This window comes from Chrysochloris asiatica, unplaced genomic scaffold, assembly GCF_000296735.1.
Source record: "Chrysochloris asiatica unplaced genomic scaffold, ChrAsi1.0 scaffold00077, whole genome shotgun sequence".
NCBI lineage: Eukaryota > Metazoa > Chordata > Mammalia > Afrosoricida > Chrysochloridae > Chrysochloris > Chrysochloris asiatica.
This window is the reverse complement of record NW_006408595.1, coordinates 14,176,089-14,190,519: the sequence shown is the minus strand read 5'-3', so window position 1 is coordinate 14,190,519 and position 14,431 is coordinate 14,176,089. Positions and strand designations below refer to the sequence as shown.

The 14,431-nt window shown below is 39.0% G+C and overlaps 1 protein-coding gene across 2 annotated transcripts in view; it reads left to right on the top strand.

Annotated features, from left to right (window-relative positions):
• RPAP3 (RNA polymerase II associated protein 3) overlaps positions 1–14,431 on the top strand; it is a 54,234-nt gene that overhangs the window by 8,904 nt on the left and 30,899 nt on the right. For both annotated transcript variants that reach the window (XM_006865329.1, XM_006865328.1), the window contains 3 exons: positions 520–660; positions 4,211–4,333; positions 5,093–5,220. In XM_006865329.1, the coding sequence (XP_006865391.1) occupies positions 520–660; positions 4,211–4,333; positions 5,093–5,220 (392 nt within the window). The remainder of the gene's footprint in view (positions 1–519; positions 661–4,210; positions 4,334–5,092; positions 5,221–14,431) is intronic.

Genomic DNA, 14,431 nt, shown 5'->3' with positions numbered 1-14,431 from the left:
AAGCATGTTGCTTGTTCTTATAGTAACAGTCAGTCTGCCTATGTTGTTTTATATTTTTCCTGTAGGTCTTTCTTTCAAGAAGTATCTTCTGTTCTTCCAGCCACTCCAGGTTGGTCTGCTTGTCCTTTCAAGTGGGAGGTTGTCTTAAGTCTTGCTATTCCTTAGGCTAAAGCTGAAGAGAGGTAGTTTTTGACATTTGAATTTAGGATTGTAAATTAAATTTATAATTAGAAATTTTAGAGAATACATTTTCATTAGAAATTGTAGAGAATACATTTCTTGTGCCTGGTCCATGGTCAACATTTATCAAAAGGTGAATTTAGTGTGTGTTTTTTTTTAATGATTATTAGTAGTGGAGATGGTCAATTGATATCTGTAAGTATTTGAAAATTAAATTGAAAAATTACTTAATTCTTAGTTGAAAATAGTTCAGTAAAAAATTTAAACATTGGTAATTATACCAAAAAAAAAAAAAAGAGTGTTAAAAACTTAGTGTATGTGTGTTTTTCCCCTCCCTAGAATTTACCTCCTATTCGAAATGGTAATTTTAAGAAAAAGAAGAAAAACAAAGCCAAAGAGTCGTCTAAAAAAACCAAAGAGGAAAATACCAAAAATAGAATCAAGTCATATGATTATGAGGCATGGTCAAAACTTGATGTGGTAAGTTAATAAAGTACTTCTTAATAGTTAGGTACATTTTCCTTATAGTTAATAGTGATTAAATGAAAAATAATATAGACTTTTTATGATCTGTTTTGTTCTTTTATAGATTCTTAATTGTGAAGTAAAAATTTAATTATATGCCGCATAAATTTACAAGCTTATTTTTTCTCCTTTCTCTTTCATTTGTTGTTGTTATGTGCAGTGGAGTCGGTTCCGACTCATAGTGACCCAGTACAGGGTTTCTGAGGCTGTATATCTTTACAGGAGCAGAAAGCCTCATCTTTCTCCTGTGGAACAGCTGGTAGTTTTGAACTGCTGACCCTGAGGTTAGCAGCCCGATTCGTAACTACTATGCTACCAGCGCTCCTTTTTCAGTTAATGATAGCTAAAATAGTCAGGATTCTTTTTTTCATTTTTCCCTATATTTTATCTTTGAAAAAATAATACAGAGATCCAGTGTGCTTTTCATCCAGTCTCCCCCAGTGGCTACATCTTACTCGTCTCTAGTATAATATCAACACCCAGAAGTTGTACTGGTACAATGTGTAGCTCTCCCTTGTGCTAATTGCTCTATAACCACACCCACTCCTTCCCTCATCATCTCTAGCTCCTAATTAGCCAGTATTCTAAGGGTAATAATCATTCCAGAATAGAATGGCTTTGCTACTAACTTTTTTTATAGACTGAAGAACCTACTAAAAGAGAATGTCTTTGTGTGTTTAGTTTTAGGGCTGGGGCTGTGTGACAATGAAAGTGAGGTCTCTGTATTCCCAGAAGATGGTACTTTTTGCTTGTATGTGTTCTTACTAAAGGCAGAGTTTTGTCTGTGACTTTAAAAAGTCTATAAAAATGATAAAAATTATTGTTTCTCTTTATAATGTCCATTATCAAAATCTATTTTGCATATTGTAAATCTAATCGGTTGCTCTTGACTAGTACTGACAGTATATTCCATGGTATGTACCCACCGCATTTTACTACTTCTACTCTCTTCAACAACAACAGGATACAACTCAGAATCAGAATCAACAGGCTTTGCCTCTGGACCCAGAAGCATGCAGGCTAAGTCTAGAGTGCTCCTCTGAAGGAGAGAGCCCATCTCGCCTTTCTTCAGTGCATGACAGCTCTCAGCTCTGCAAACGTGACCCTTCTGCACCGTGTGTGCTCCCTCTCAGTTGTGCAGGCCTCCTCTCTCACCTTTCACAACAGGCTTTTCTGGCCCTTCACACTTTCTCTCATTAGGAGAGGTCTCTGGCTCTGACTTTGCTGTTGTCGTCCTCTCCACTGCTAACTGACCTAGTTAGGCAGTGGAGCAGTTTTGTTCAGCTCTCTGAGCTGCATGCCTAGCAGCAGGTTTCTACCATCAGCACCTGCCACTACAAGACCCCACCAGGCCTGTCTTTGCTGACTGCTGCCAGGCCTCTTCCAGACCTTTCACTGTCTCAGTGTTACAGCCCTTGACCTGTGTCACAGCTTTGTTAGGAGGTTCTCACCTTTTCTCTCTCTGCTTTCCTTTTGCCTCTCTTGGCTTTTCTACTTTCTGCATCTGTCTTCTCTTTCTGTGTGCCTACCTCTGTGGGGTTGGCTGCATAAAGGAGCAAACTCCAGGTCAGTGTCAAGGCATGGCCCTTCCATCAGGACCATGAACTGACCAATCTCCTGTCTTGCTAGACCACAGTGACTTCATTTGCATAGTATGTTGACCACTCATTGCAAGGTGAGAGCACTAGACCAGTCACAGGGTAGGATGCAACAGCCGGCCAGACAGAAAGTATCAAACCATCAGGTAGCAACCCATCAGTTGTTTACAGGTTGTCCAGGAAATGTCAGAGTGCCTGGACAAAAGCACCAAACCTTTGGTGTAGAAAACTAGGTAAAGGCAATTCTTTAGGGTATAGGGAAAATCTCTCAAGTTGTTTTTTCAGCAAATCAAAACAAAAGGCCATGTAAAGGAACTAATTTCACCTCAATGAGTCAGACGAGATTAAGAACTGCCAGACTATCATATTTAGTGTTTTCTTTGGTGTAGTCAGCTATATTTTGAAACACACAAGCAGTAGTAAAACAGTAAATGAGAGCTCTTCAAGGGAGCCATACAGCCTGGGTTCAAATCCTGACTCGGTCACTTACAAGTGTAATCTCGGTTTTGTTCATTGGAAAAATGGGTAATTATACCTCACTTATGGTGGTTGTGAATATCAGGAATTAATGCTCGGCAAATAAGTTTTGTTGTTTTAAAAGAAGGGAACGTTTTTAAAAATCTTTTTCTCTGCTATTGGTGTTAACGTTGTTAATTACTTTGTTGTTAGCTGCTGTAGAGTTGGCCTTGACTCATAGTGACCTCTTGCACAATGGAAGGAAATGCTGCCCAGTCTGTAGGGCTTTCAGTAACTGATTTTTAGAAATAGATCTCTAGGCCTGTCCTCCTAGTCTGTTGTAGTCTAGACGCTCTGCTGGAACTTGTTCAGTGTTGTAGCAACATGCAGGCCACCCCCGGCAGACAGGAGGTGTCTGCTCATGAAGTGTAGTGCTTAAGAATTGACTCGGAAGATGAGAATTCCTTCTCCCGAAGCACCAGCATTCCCTTAATTATACTGTTAAGTGCCGTCGAGTGGGGTTTGACTCACAGCAGCTCTGTATAGGGTTTCCAAGGAGCAGCTGGTGGGTTTGAACCACTGATCTTGCATTTAACCAACAGTCTGGTGTTTACCCAATAGCGCCACACAGTGTCTGGTGCTTATCTTTCAGTGCCCCACCAAGACTCTTGATTACATTGTTGTTGTTAAGGCCATTGAGTTGGTTCCGACCCATGATGACCCTGTTTAAACTTTCTGAGAACAGCTGGTGAACCTGAACTGCCAGCTTTGCGATTCTGACTTTTCTGTCCAGTGCTTATCCTACAATACCATACCAGGACTCCATATATAAGGTTATTTATACACACATACATCTCTTGGGTTAAACCGTGGAACTTTAGTGCTGATAGTTTATGTTTTAGGGATGACTTGTATACCCTATAGAGTTGCTATGAGTTGGAATTGACTTGATGGCAGTGAGTTTGGTATTTTTTCGGGATGGAGACTATTGCCTTAGCTTACTTTATGAGTTTAGAATCTTTAAGTAGTTTGGGTCTAAAATTTCTAAACATGAACACCTGTTTCTCTGAATGCACTCTTTTTTGTTAAGTTTTTATTGTGAATTGACTGGTTTACATGGGAGAACATCGGTTTTACACTCATCGTTTCATTGCGATGATTACAGTCTCCTCAGTGCATCATCATTCAACAGTATTTGCTTCTATTCCCTCTTTTTTGGATGACACAAAAACACTCAGGAATATATAATCATTTAAACAACCAAAGGGCACATTCTACAAGCCTTTGCTTTCAGTTATAGGCTGAAGATGGGCTTACGTGCTTCTGAATGCACTCTTAACAATGAGAAATTATTTGGATTATCTTTATAGCTCTTCAGGTCCTTAGGTCACCATAAACTCTTTTGAGTATAATTTTCCCTTTTGAATAATGTCTCTAAATTATGATTTCAGGACAGTATCCTTGATGAGCTTGACAAAGAAGATAGTACCCAGGATTCTGTGTCTCAGGAATCAGAGTCAGAAGAAGATGGGATTCGTGTCGACTCACAGAAGGCTCTTGGTCTGAAAGAAAAGGTACTCTTTAGCTTTTGGTTCCTTCATATAAACAGGATGGATAGAAAATCATTTGGATCTTAAACTTTTGCCAGCACAGACTGAAGAGTATTTAGACCTTAAGTTGTTAATGGCTTTATCCCTGTCAGCAGGCAGTATTGCATAATGGTTCCATGAGCATTGGAACCACACTACCTTGGTTCAGATGCTGTGACTTTGGGCAGGTGCCTCAGTTGTCTCACTTGTAAATTGAGAATAATGTTACTACCTCTCAATGTATTGTTTGAGTATTATATTACTATTCTGTGTAAAATGCTTGGACTGTATCTGGAGTTGCTATAGGCTCAGTAGTAAACTGAAATAACTTGAAAGGAATTCAAGATTCTTGATGTGAATATTATATTTCAATATCACAGGTCACCTTTGGTTACTTCTGGACCATTCAGTAGCTTCCTCAGGGATGTTCATTATTATGAAACCAGCTGTGTGTACAAAAAGGCAAAACTCTTTTCAGATTAAACTTCTCTTGGTTCCTTTAGGTTGTTGTATTTTGTGGATTGACATTGTCAATAAAAATATAATGCTAGATGTTTTCCTTATTTTTCAGCCAAAACAATGACTGCATAGTGAATTTTTGCAATTGTATAAAGACTATTTGGCTGACTTCTTTCATGTTATCCTTGATTTACATAGCTCATAAACTAGAAAGACATGTATAATATTGAAAGAAAATGTCTCTGGAATTTAGTGCTAGTATTTGACTGACTCATGCTTTTTCAGGGCAATAAATACTTCAAACAAGGGAAATATGATGAAGCAATAGAGTGCTATACCAAAGGCATGAATGCTGATCCGTATAATCCTGTGTTACCAACAAACAGAGCTTCAGCATACTTCAGATTGAAAAAGTAAGGCACTTCCAGAATGTTTTGTATGTATATGAAGACTGATATTTTGTACTTTTCATGATAAAATATGTGGGAAAGATTAAAAATACATTTGTTCTTTTCAGTTGTAAAGTTAAGTTCACTCTTTTTTATTGAGTTAGGTTTCTACAACTCGCTTTACTGAGGTTTTCCTACTTAACACTGAGTGATGATGTTCTTTAATTTACAAGAGAAAAAAAGGTAGGTAGGTAAAAATGTATAGGAATGAATAGTTGTTTAGTCCTGTCATGGGTTCCGACTCGTAGCGACCCTGTACAGGTAGGGTTTCCAAGGAGTGGTGGTCCAGTGCCTGTCCTACACCACCACACCATGATTTCCCTCATTGTTTTGATAACCATTTATCCACTGTTTAACCTAGAGACATTTCAATAGAGTAAATTTAAAATATGTTCCACTGTTATCTAAGTCATGTTGTTGTGTGCCGTGGAGTCGGTTCCGACTCATAGTGACCCTGTACAGGGTTTCCGAGGCTGTAAATTTTTACGGGAGCAGAAAGCCTCCTCTTTCTCCCGCAGAACAGCTGGTAGTTTCGAACTGCTGACTCTGAGGTTAACAGCCTGGTTCGTCACCACTATGCTACCAGAGCTCCTTGTCATAGTGACCTTTTAATACATTTTCAATGTTGAAGAACATAAATGTGTTACTGTTCCACTAAAAGCAAGAATTGACCTATCAAATTCTTAAAATAATTTTTAAAATATCAAGGAAAACATTCTTTTTTCTTTCCATTTCTAACTTTTTCCCTCACCTTTTTTTCTTCTTTTCCTTTTTTTCTTTTGTGGGGAAGGTCCCAATGGTTTGACCTAATGAGAATATAAATATACATTATTTCCCTTCAAGAACATGAAGGGGAAAAACAGGCAAAAAAACCCCAAAAAAAACAGTTTCCCTTTTCCCTTTTAATTGTCTTCCCTGTTACCCAAGTTACATTTAACTTGAGTAATTTTCCCTTATCTCTTGGTGTAGTGCTATAGGATAAACACTGGACCACAAGGTTGGTTTTCACTGCAAAGTCAGTGGTTCAGACTCATCAGCCGCTCCTCGGAAACCCTATATATACCACGTCGCTATGAGTCAACTGACTTGATAGCACTTAACAACAATAACCATCTCCCACCCCAGTAACTATCATAGAATGTTTATTTATAGAATGAAAAAGTTCTCTTGACTTTTTACAGTAGTGAGCTCATACAGTATCTATCCCTTTGTGACTGACTCATTTCACACAGTGTAATGTCTACCAGGTTCCTCCATGTTATGTGGTGTTTTGTAGATTTGTTATTCTTTAATGTTATGTAATAGTTCATTGTATGGATATATCAAAATTTGTTCAGTTATTCCTCTGCTGACGAGTATCTCCATCTTTTGGCTGTTGTGAATACTGCTTCATTGAACCTGAGTGTGCATATATCTATTCATGTCACGTCCCTTATTTCTTGAAGATACATAACAAGTAGACAGATTGCTGACTCATAGCGTATTTCTAGTTCCAGCCTTCTGAGGCAGTGCCATTTCGTTTTTCACAGTGGCTGCTCCATTTTGCAGTCTCACAGGCAGTGTAGGAGGGTCCTAGACTCTCCGTAGTTTCTCTAGCATTTGTTTTTTCTGCTTTCATGGCTTTGCTATTAATACTGGGGTAAGTGATAATCTAATTTTTGTTTTGATTTGTATCTGTGTAATAGCTAATGATCATGAACATTTCTTCATGTTTGTTGGCCGCCTGAATGTCTTCTTGGGTGATGGGTATATTTATGTCCTCTGTCCATTTTTCAGTTGAATTATGTGTCTTGTTGAGGTGTTGAAGAGTTCTATAAATTTTAGAAAGTAGTTCCTTGTCTTATATACCATCACCAAAAATGTTTTCCCAGTCTGTGGAAACATCTTGGTAAAATCTTTTGATATATATATAAGTGTCTAATTTTCAGGAGGTGTTCCAGCTCTCTGTTTTGTCTTATGCTGTTAGTGTGTTTTCAGTTATGTTTGATAGTGTACTTCTGCCGTGTTTCAGAGCCTCTTAAGTTTGTCTCTAGTTTTTCATTGGTGAACTTTATAGTTCTAGGTTTTTTAATTCATGTAGAGTTCGTTTTTATGTTTGGTGTGAAATATGGGTCTTGTTTAATCCTTTTGCAACTGAATTTCTAGTTTTGCCAGCACCATTTGTTGAAGAGGCTATATCTTCCCTATTTCATGTGTTTTGATCCTTGGTCAAAGATCAACTGAATGTTGTTGTTATGTGCCGATGAGTTGGTTCTGACTCACAGCTACTCTGTATAGGATTTCTGAGGCTTTAAGTCTTTGTGGGAGCAGAAAGCCTCATCTGTCTCCTGTGGAGCAACTGTAGGTGGATGGATTTGCTTCTGGATTCTCAATTCTATTCCTTTGATCTTTGTATCTTTTATTATACCAGTACCAGGCTTTTTTGTTTTTTTAATTGGTAAGATTATTTTTATTTATTTTTTTACTTTAAAATAATTTTATTAATTTGTTTTTTACATTTTTATTGTGAACTGAGTGATAGTTTACGTGGGAGAACATTGGCTTTATACCATCATTTCATTATAATGATTACAATCTCCTCCGTGCAGCATCATTCAACAGTATTTGCTTCCATTCCCTTTGCTTTTTTGGGGGATAAGGGGGGAAGATGTACACAAAAACACTCAGGAATATATAATAATTTAAACAACCAAGGGGCACGTTTTGCAAACCTGCCTCCTGGTCACCAACACACAGCCTTTCTCTTTCCATGAGTCTAGAGTCCTTAGCTGCTCTTATCTTTCCATGTCATCATCTCTGCCTCCGTTTCTGGTATTTCTGCTTCTCTGGATAGGGTCCCACATTCCGCTGGTACTCTTCTTCCGATGGTCCTAGAGTCCTCTGTTTCTGGACTGTTAAGATTAAGTACTCCTCCATTTTTGTTACAAAACTTCTACCTTTACAGTTGTGGCAGTCATAATTATTCATGATTACAGTTACTCACTACTGAATCATAAGAATCTTATACCCATCTCTTTTCACCAGACCCATCTAGACAAGACAAAAACTATTCAATAGGGTCTCTACCTTCCTCTGCACATTCTTAAGCTAAGCTCCCTCTTGAAAACTTGTAAGCCAGTTACTTTGTGCCTTTATCACCCCCTCCCTCATTTTAGGTATGCTGAGCTGTATGCTGAGCAAATAATCCGAGAATCTGGGTTATATAAAGAAAAATGTTGCGTCAGGATTGGAGGAAGACTCATTAACAACCCGTGATATGCAGATGATACAATCTTGCTGAAAGTGAAGAAGACTTAAAATATTTACTGATGAAGATCAAAGAGCACAGCCTTCGATATGGATGGCATCTCAATGTAAAGAAAGGAAGAATCCTCACCACTGGACCAACAAACAACATTCTTATCAATGGAGAAAAGATTGAAGTTGTCAAGGACTTCATTCTTCTTGGATTAACTATCAATACTCAAGGAAGCAGCAGTCAGGAAATCAAACAACGTATTGCATTAGGCATATCTGCTGCATAGCACCTTTTTAAAGTGTTGAAGAGCAAAGATGTCAACTTGAAGACTAAGGTGCGGCTGACCCAAACCATGGTATTTTCAATAACCTCATATGCATGCAAAAGCTGGACGGTGAATAAGGAAGACCGTAGAATTGATGCTTTTGAGTTACGGTGTTGCAAGAGAATATTGAAAGTGCATGGGCTGCCAAAAGAACCAACAGATCTGTGTTGGAAGAAGTGCAGCCAGAGTGCTCCTTGGAGGCCAGGATGGCCAAACTTAGTCTCTCATACTTTGGACATATTGTCAGGAGGGTCCAGTCACTGGAAAAGGATATCATGTTTAGTAAGGTGGAGGGTCAGAGAAAAAGAGGAAGACCCCCGGCAAGATGGATTGGCCAAGTGGCAGCATCAATGGGCTCAAGTGTGGCAATGATAGTGAGGTTGGCCCAGGATCAGGCAGTGTTTCATTCTACTGTGTGTAAGGTCGCTATGAGTAGGTACCGACTCAATGGCTCCTAACAACAACATTTTAGGTAGCCAGTGTCTAAGTTGCCTTTCTCTATCTACCCTATATACAGAGGGGATAGGACTGATACTTGATGTGAAGACTCCTTTCCTCTCAGTTGGTATTTTGAGCTATTACATCCATAAGTGTAGGTCAACTTCATCAAATTGCAGCAATTTACACTTATTACCTTTATCAAAAATTGTTTTTTTTTTAATCTTCCTCTAGTCAAGTTCTGATCGTCAAGCCTTCCAAGGCTAGGTCAAATGGGTTATTATCTGCAAGTTTGGGTGTTCTTGTGTGTCTCCCCTCACTTCATATTAGCTGGATGCTTCACTCTCAGCTCTATCCCTCCTTAGCTATGTCCTTGTCCATGGGCTCAGGAGTCCCCAGGCCTCACCACACTTTGGACCTTCCAACCCTTCCTCTTCTCTCTCTCATCTTCAGGTCAACAGGAGTCTATGGAATGTGGTTGAACTCAGCCCATTTCTTCATTGCTGCCTTTCTTCCTTTTCCACTCACCAGTAGACCATCATGGTCGCCATTAAGCCTACATGCCTGCTCGTGTGTTCCCTTTGAGTTTCAGTCTTGGAGTGGGGTTTGTCCTAAAGGGACTTGATTGCCTGCCTTGATGTCTCCCTGGCGAACAACTTGCTTTTCCTTGTAGTAGTCATTCAGACTGCTATTTTTGTTCTGGACTTTGCCTGTTGATCTTTCTTTGAAGATGCAGCTCCTGTTGCTCTAGCTGTTCTAGGCTGGTCTGCTTGTCCTTTCTAGTGAGAATGCCCCACCTCAGAAGGTTTTGGATGGGGCTCAGAAAGTGCCAGGCTATTTTGAATATTGTGGCTATATAGTAGGTTTTGAGATCTGGAAGTGAGAGGCCTCCTGCTTTGTTTTTCTGTTTTTTAGTAATGCTTTCCTAATCTTGGGTCTCTTTCCTTTCCATATAAATTGATGAATTTTTCTGTCTTTTTAAAGAATGATATTTGCATAAATAATTTCTTTTAGAAAGATAAACACATGACTGGTCCCTATAAGTTGGAGGTTAAAGATATCCCAACGGTTTGTCTTTCCCAGCATGTTATAGCACCCTGTAGTCTTGGTATCATTCAGCACTCCTCCCCCTGCTCAAGGCCTTGCATCATGCTGCAACGGCTCACAAAGCTCACAGTTTTCAAAAGAAATGGCTCACGCTATTGTGGAGGCTGACAAGTCCCAAAACTGTAGTTCAGAGATTAGTCTGTAGGAATCTTCTCACCCATGTAGCCTCAGGAACCGAGGAACCCAAATCACAGGTCAGATGACAGGCTGTTGATGCATGAGGCTTTGGGAGCTGGTGAATCAAGTTAGGTGAAAGTCTCGTGAACTGGAGGTTAGATGTAGTGAGCTAGATGCAAGATCTAGAGCAAGAGAGCTTATAAATTGGAGTCAGACCATGCCCCCAAGGGAAACTAAGGGTGGTGACTTGAGTCACACCCTCCATTAAGGTGGAGGCATCCTTAATGCGTAGTTTCACTGTAATCTTTGCTTCTTAGCAATTCATTTCAAAATGGGTCCATAATCACAGGCTTTGTTGTTGTTGGTAAGTGCCCTCGAGTCAATTCTGACCCATAGCAACCCTGTATAGGGTTTCCAAGGAGCAGCTGGTGAGCTTGAACCGCCAGTCTTGCAGTGCAAATGGCTTTGCAGTCTGGTTCATTAGCCACAGCGCCACACTAGGACTCCAATCACAGGCATAGAGGCTAGGATTTTACACTACACCACCAAATGGAGAAACTTGCCTAGGAGGGCCATAACAAATAATTAGCTGCCCTGCAGTGTTAGAATCTGGATTGGGATCACATAGTATCTATAGTTTACTTTGAGTAGTGTTGACATTTTTCAATGTTAAATCTCCTTATCCATGAGCATGATATATTTCATTTTTGTAAGTCTCTTTTGGTTTCTTGTAGTAGTGTTTCACAGTTTTCTTTGTACAGGTCTTTTGTTTTTTTAGTTAGATTTATTCCTACGTATTTCATCTTTTGGGTAACTATTTGGTAATTTTCCTGATTTCCTTCTCAGAGTGTTCTTTGTTAGTGTAAAGGAAGGAATCTGACATTTTCACTATTTTAAGTCTTTCTCTTCTTGAACATGGTATATTTCTCCATTTCTGCAGGTCTGTTTTTTGGTTTATTGTTGTAATGCTTTGTAGTTTTCTTTGTATAGGTCTTTTGCTTCTCTGGGTCGATGTATTCCCAAGTATTTCTTCTTTTGGGTGACTATTGTAAATGTATTGTTTTCCTGATTTTCTTTTCAGAGATGTCTTTATAAAGGAATCCAGTTGATTTTTGTATGTTAAGCTTGTACCCAGCCAACTTTGCTGAATCTTTCAGTGAGTTCTAATAATTGTCTTGCTGAGTCTTTGAGGTTTTCTAAGTACAGGATCATATCATCTTCAAATAGAGTTTTACTACTGCTTTGCCAGTCTGGATGCCTTTAATTTCCCTTTCTTACTTTATAGCTCTGGCTAAGACTTCCAGCACATTGTTGAATAGACATGCTGATCAAGGGCATCCTTGTTGGTTCTTATTCACAGAAGGAATGGTTTCAGTTTTTCTCCATTGAGAATGACATTTGCTATTGGTTTTGTTTATATGCCCTTTAATTATGTTGAGAAATTTCCCTTCTGTTCCTATTTTGCCAAATGTTTTTATCAGGAATGGGGGTTGGAGTTTGTTATATGGCTTTTCTGCATTGATATGTGATCATGTGATTTTTTTTTTCCTTTGTCTTATTTATGTGATGAATTATGTTGATTATTCATCCCTGCACACCTGGTATGAATCCCACTTGGTTAGCAAGTTTTTTCTTTGAGAATTTTGAAGGTTTTGTTCCCTAGCCTTCTTGCCTGCATGGTTTCTGCTGAGAAATCAGATCGTAGTCTTAATGGTTCTTTATGGTTCACTTTGTGTTTTTTCCTGAGAGCTGCTCTCAGGATTCTTTCCTTGTCTTTGGTTTTGGGAAGTTTGATTATGATATGTCTTTGTGATTTTCTTTTGAGGGACTATCCTGTTTTGGTGTTATTGTTCATCTGTCATGTTGTTAGAGATTTCTTCCAACAACTCTTTAACATTTTTCTCTGTAGATTTTATTGGCCTTTTTCTGTACTAGAATTCTAATCATCTGTAAGTGATTCTTATTCATGGTATCTCACATAACTCTTAAACTTTCTTCATTCTTATAGTTCACTAGTTTTGAGAAATTTATATTCAAGCTTACGAATTTGGACTTTTGTTGCTTCAGATTTACTCCTTTGCCCTTTTGAAGTATTGTCCATTTTTGTAATATTACTATTAGTCTTTTGGATTTCTTTTTGAAGACTTTGTATAATTTCATCATTTTAATTTGTCTGTTCTAGTATTTTTCTGATTTTTTAAAAGTTTTTTTCTGTGTTCTACTTGCTTTAGTCAGTATTTCTCTCAATCTGTAATAACTCAAATACCACTCTTCTGAATTATTTCTCAGGTAGTTCTATTATCTTTTCTTCCTCAGAAACAGTTTCTGGCTCTGTATTTTGGATATTTGTTTGAGTCACTCTTATTTCTTGATGTGAACTGAAATCGTCTGTTGTCCCTGAGACATTGTGGGGTCATGTTTGTATTTACCTGATGATTGTACATTGGTCATTGGTTATTCTGAGGTTCTCACGAATTGCCTTCTAGCGAGTGTAATTAGAGAATGGAAGCATTTGCTGTTCCTCCAGCTCAGTTTAGAGTTTGGCTGGTAATGGCTGCTGTCATTAGTCAGGTCATGTAGGAGCTGGTATTGGCTTTTGCCCAGTAGGTGGAGCTGCAGAGTGTATAGTTGTATCTAGGCTGTGTGCCACTTTTTCTGTCCCTTTCAGGTGGGGCAAGAAGAGAAAACACATACACACATCCAAGAAAATAAAACAAAAAAAAACAGTGAAAAACATATAAAAAAGAGGAAAACAAGTGAAAGAAAATGCAGGATGTAAAGCAGGCAACAGCAAGGAAATAAGAGTATTAATATCTAAGAAGAGAAAAGGACAGTAAAATCGAATTAACAGGAAAGAAAATTGGGAGAGTGAAAAACAGTAATAAAGCCAAGGAAAGGGAAGATGAAAGGAGGATGAGACTAGAGAGTAGTAAAGAAAGATCAAGAGGAAAAAACCAGAAGAGGTGGGAAAAGAAAATGAGAACAAAAGCAGAGACCAAAAATGATAAAAAAAAAAGGGAAGTGAGGAGAAGAAAGAATACATAAATACAACAAGAGGAACAAAACAAAACACCAGTGCAGGTGCTGGACTCAGGAAACAACTCTGGGGGGCTCTTGTTAATCAAGGAGTTCACGAGGTGTTTGGGAGAGTGATGAGCTGGCAGCATTCCTGGTCCTAGATGAAGTTTTGTAGGCTCAGTTATTTTCCATCTGGAACATAGGCTTGTAGGGGCCAGGTGACCAGCCACAGAGGCTCCCACTAGCTCAAGGCTAAAGAAGAAACTTTGCAAGTTCTATTTGAGTGAGCAGAGCCCACTCAAATCCAGGTGTAAAGGTGGCAGTCAGTGCCCAGCTCACTTGGATGTGACCTATAACTTCCCAGCTGTGAACTAGACAGCAGAGGACTGTGCTGGGGATGGATGAGAATGGGGGTCAGCCATACCCCTTTGGTCACCAGGGGAGTGTGGGGAACAAGAAAGAAGTGTGCATCTGCACTGCTGGGCCTCCATCTGCCTGAAACTGCTGGCAAAAGTCCAGAATGCCTCTGCCATGTCTGGTTGGGAGTCCATTCCTCAGTCTGACTTCCTCCTTTGCTGCCTCAGCTCAGCTTCTCCTCTCATTGAGTATTGGATCCATTTCAACGTTTCCTCTTAAGCTCACAGTTCCAGCGTTATCCTCTGTGTGTGTTTTGTTTGGTCTCCCTTATTTTTCTTGTAGAGGATCTGAGTAGCTATCTGCCTAGTCCACTCTCTTGGTTCTTCTCTGTTCTTCCCACCTCCAGGGAAAACATTCTTATATGTCTAAATTCTGACTTGGAAATATAAACTAGGTATATACAAGAGGGCTTTAAAAAAGTTTGAGGAAAAGTTCTCTCTTTTTAAAAAAATTTTTTTATTTAAGGTTTTTATTGTGGATTGAGTGAAAGTTTACAGGGCATATCATCAGTTTTA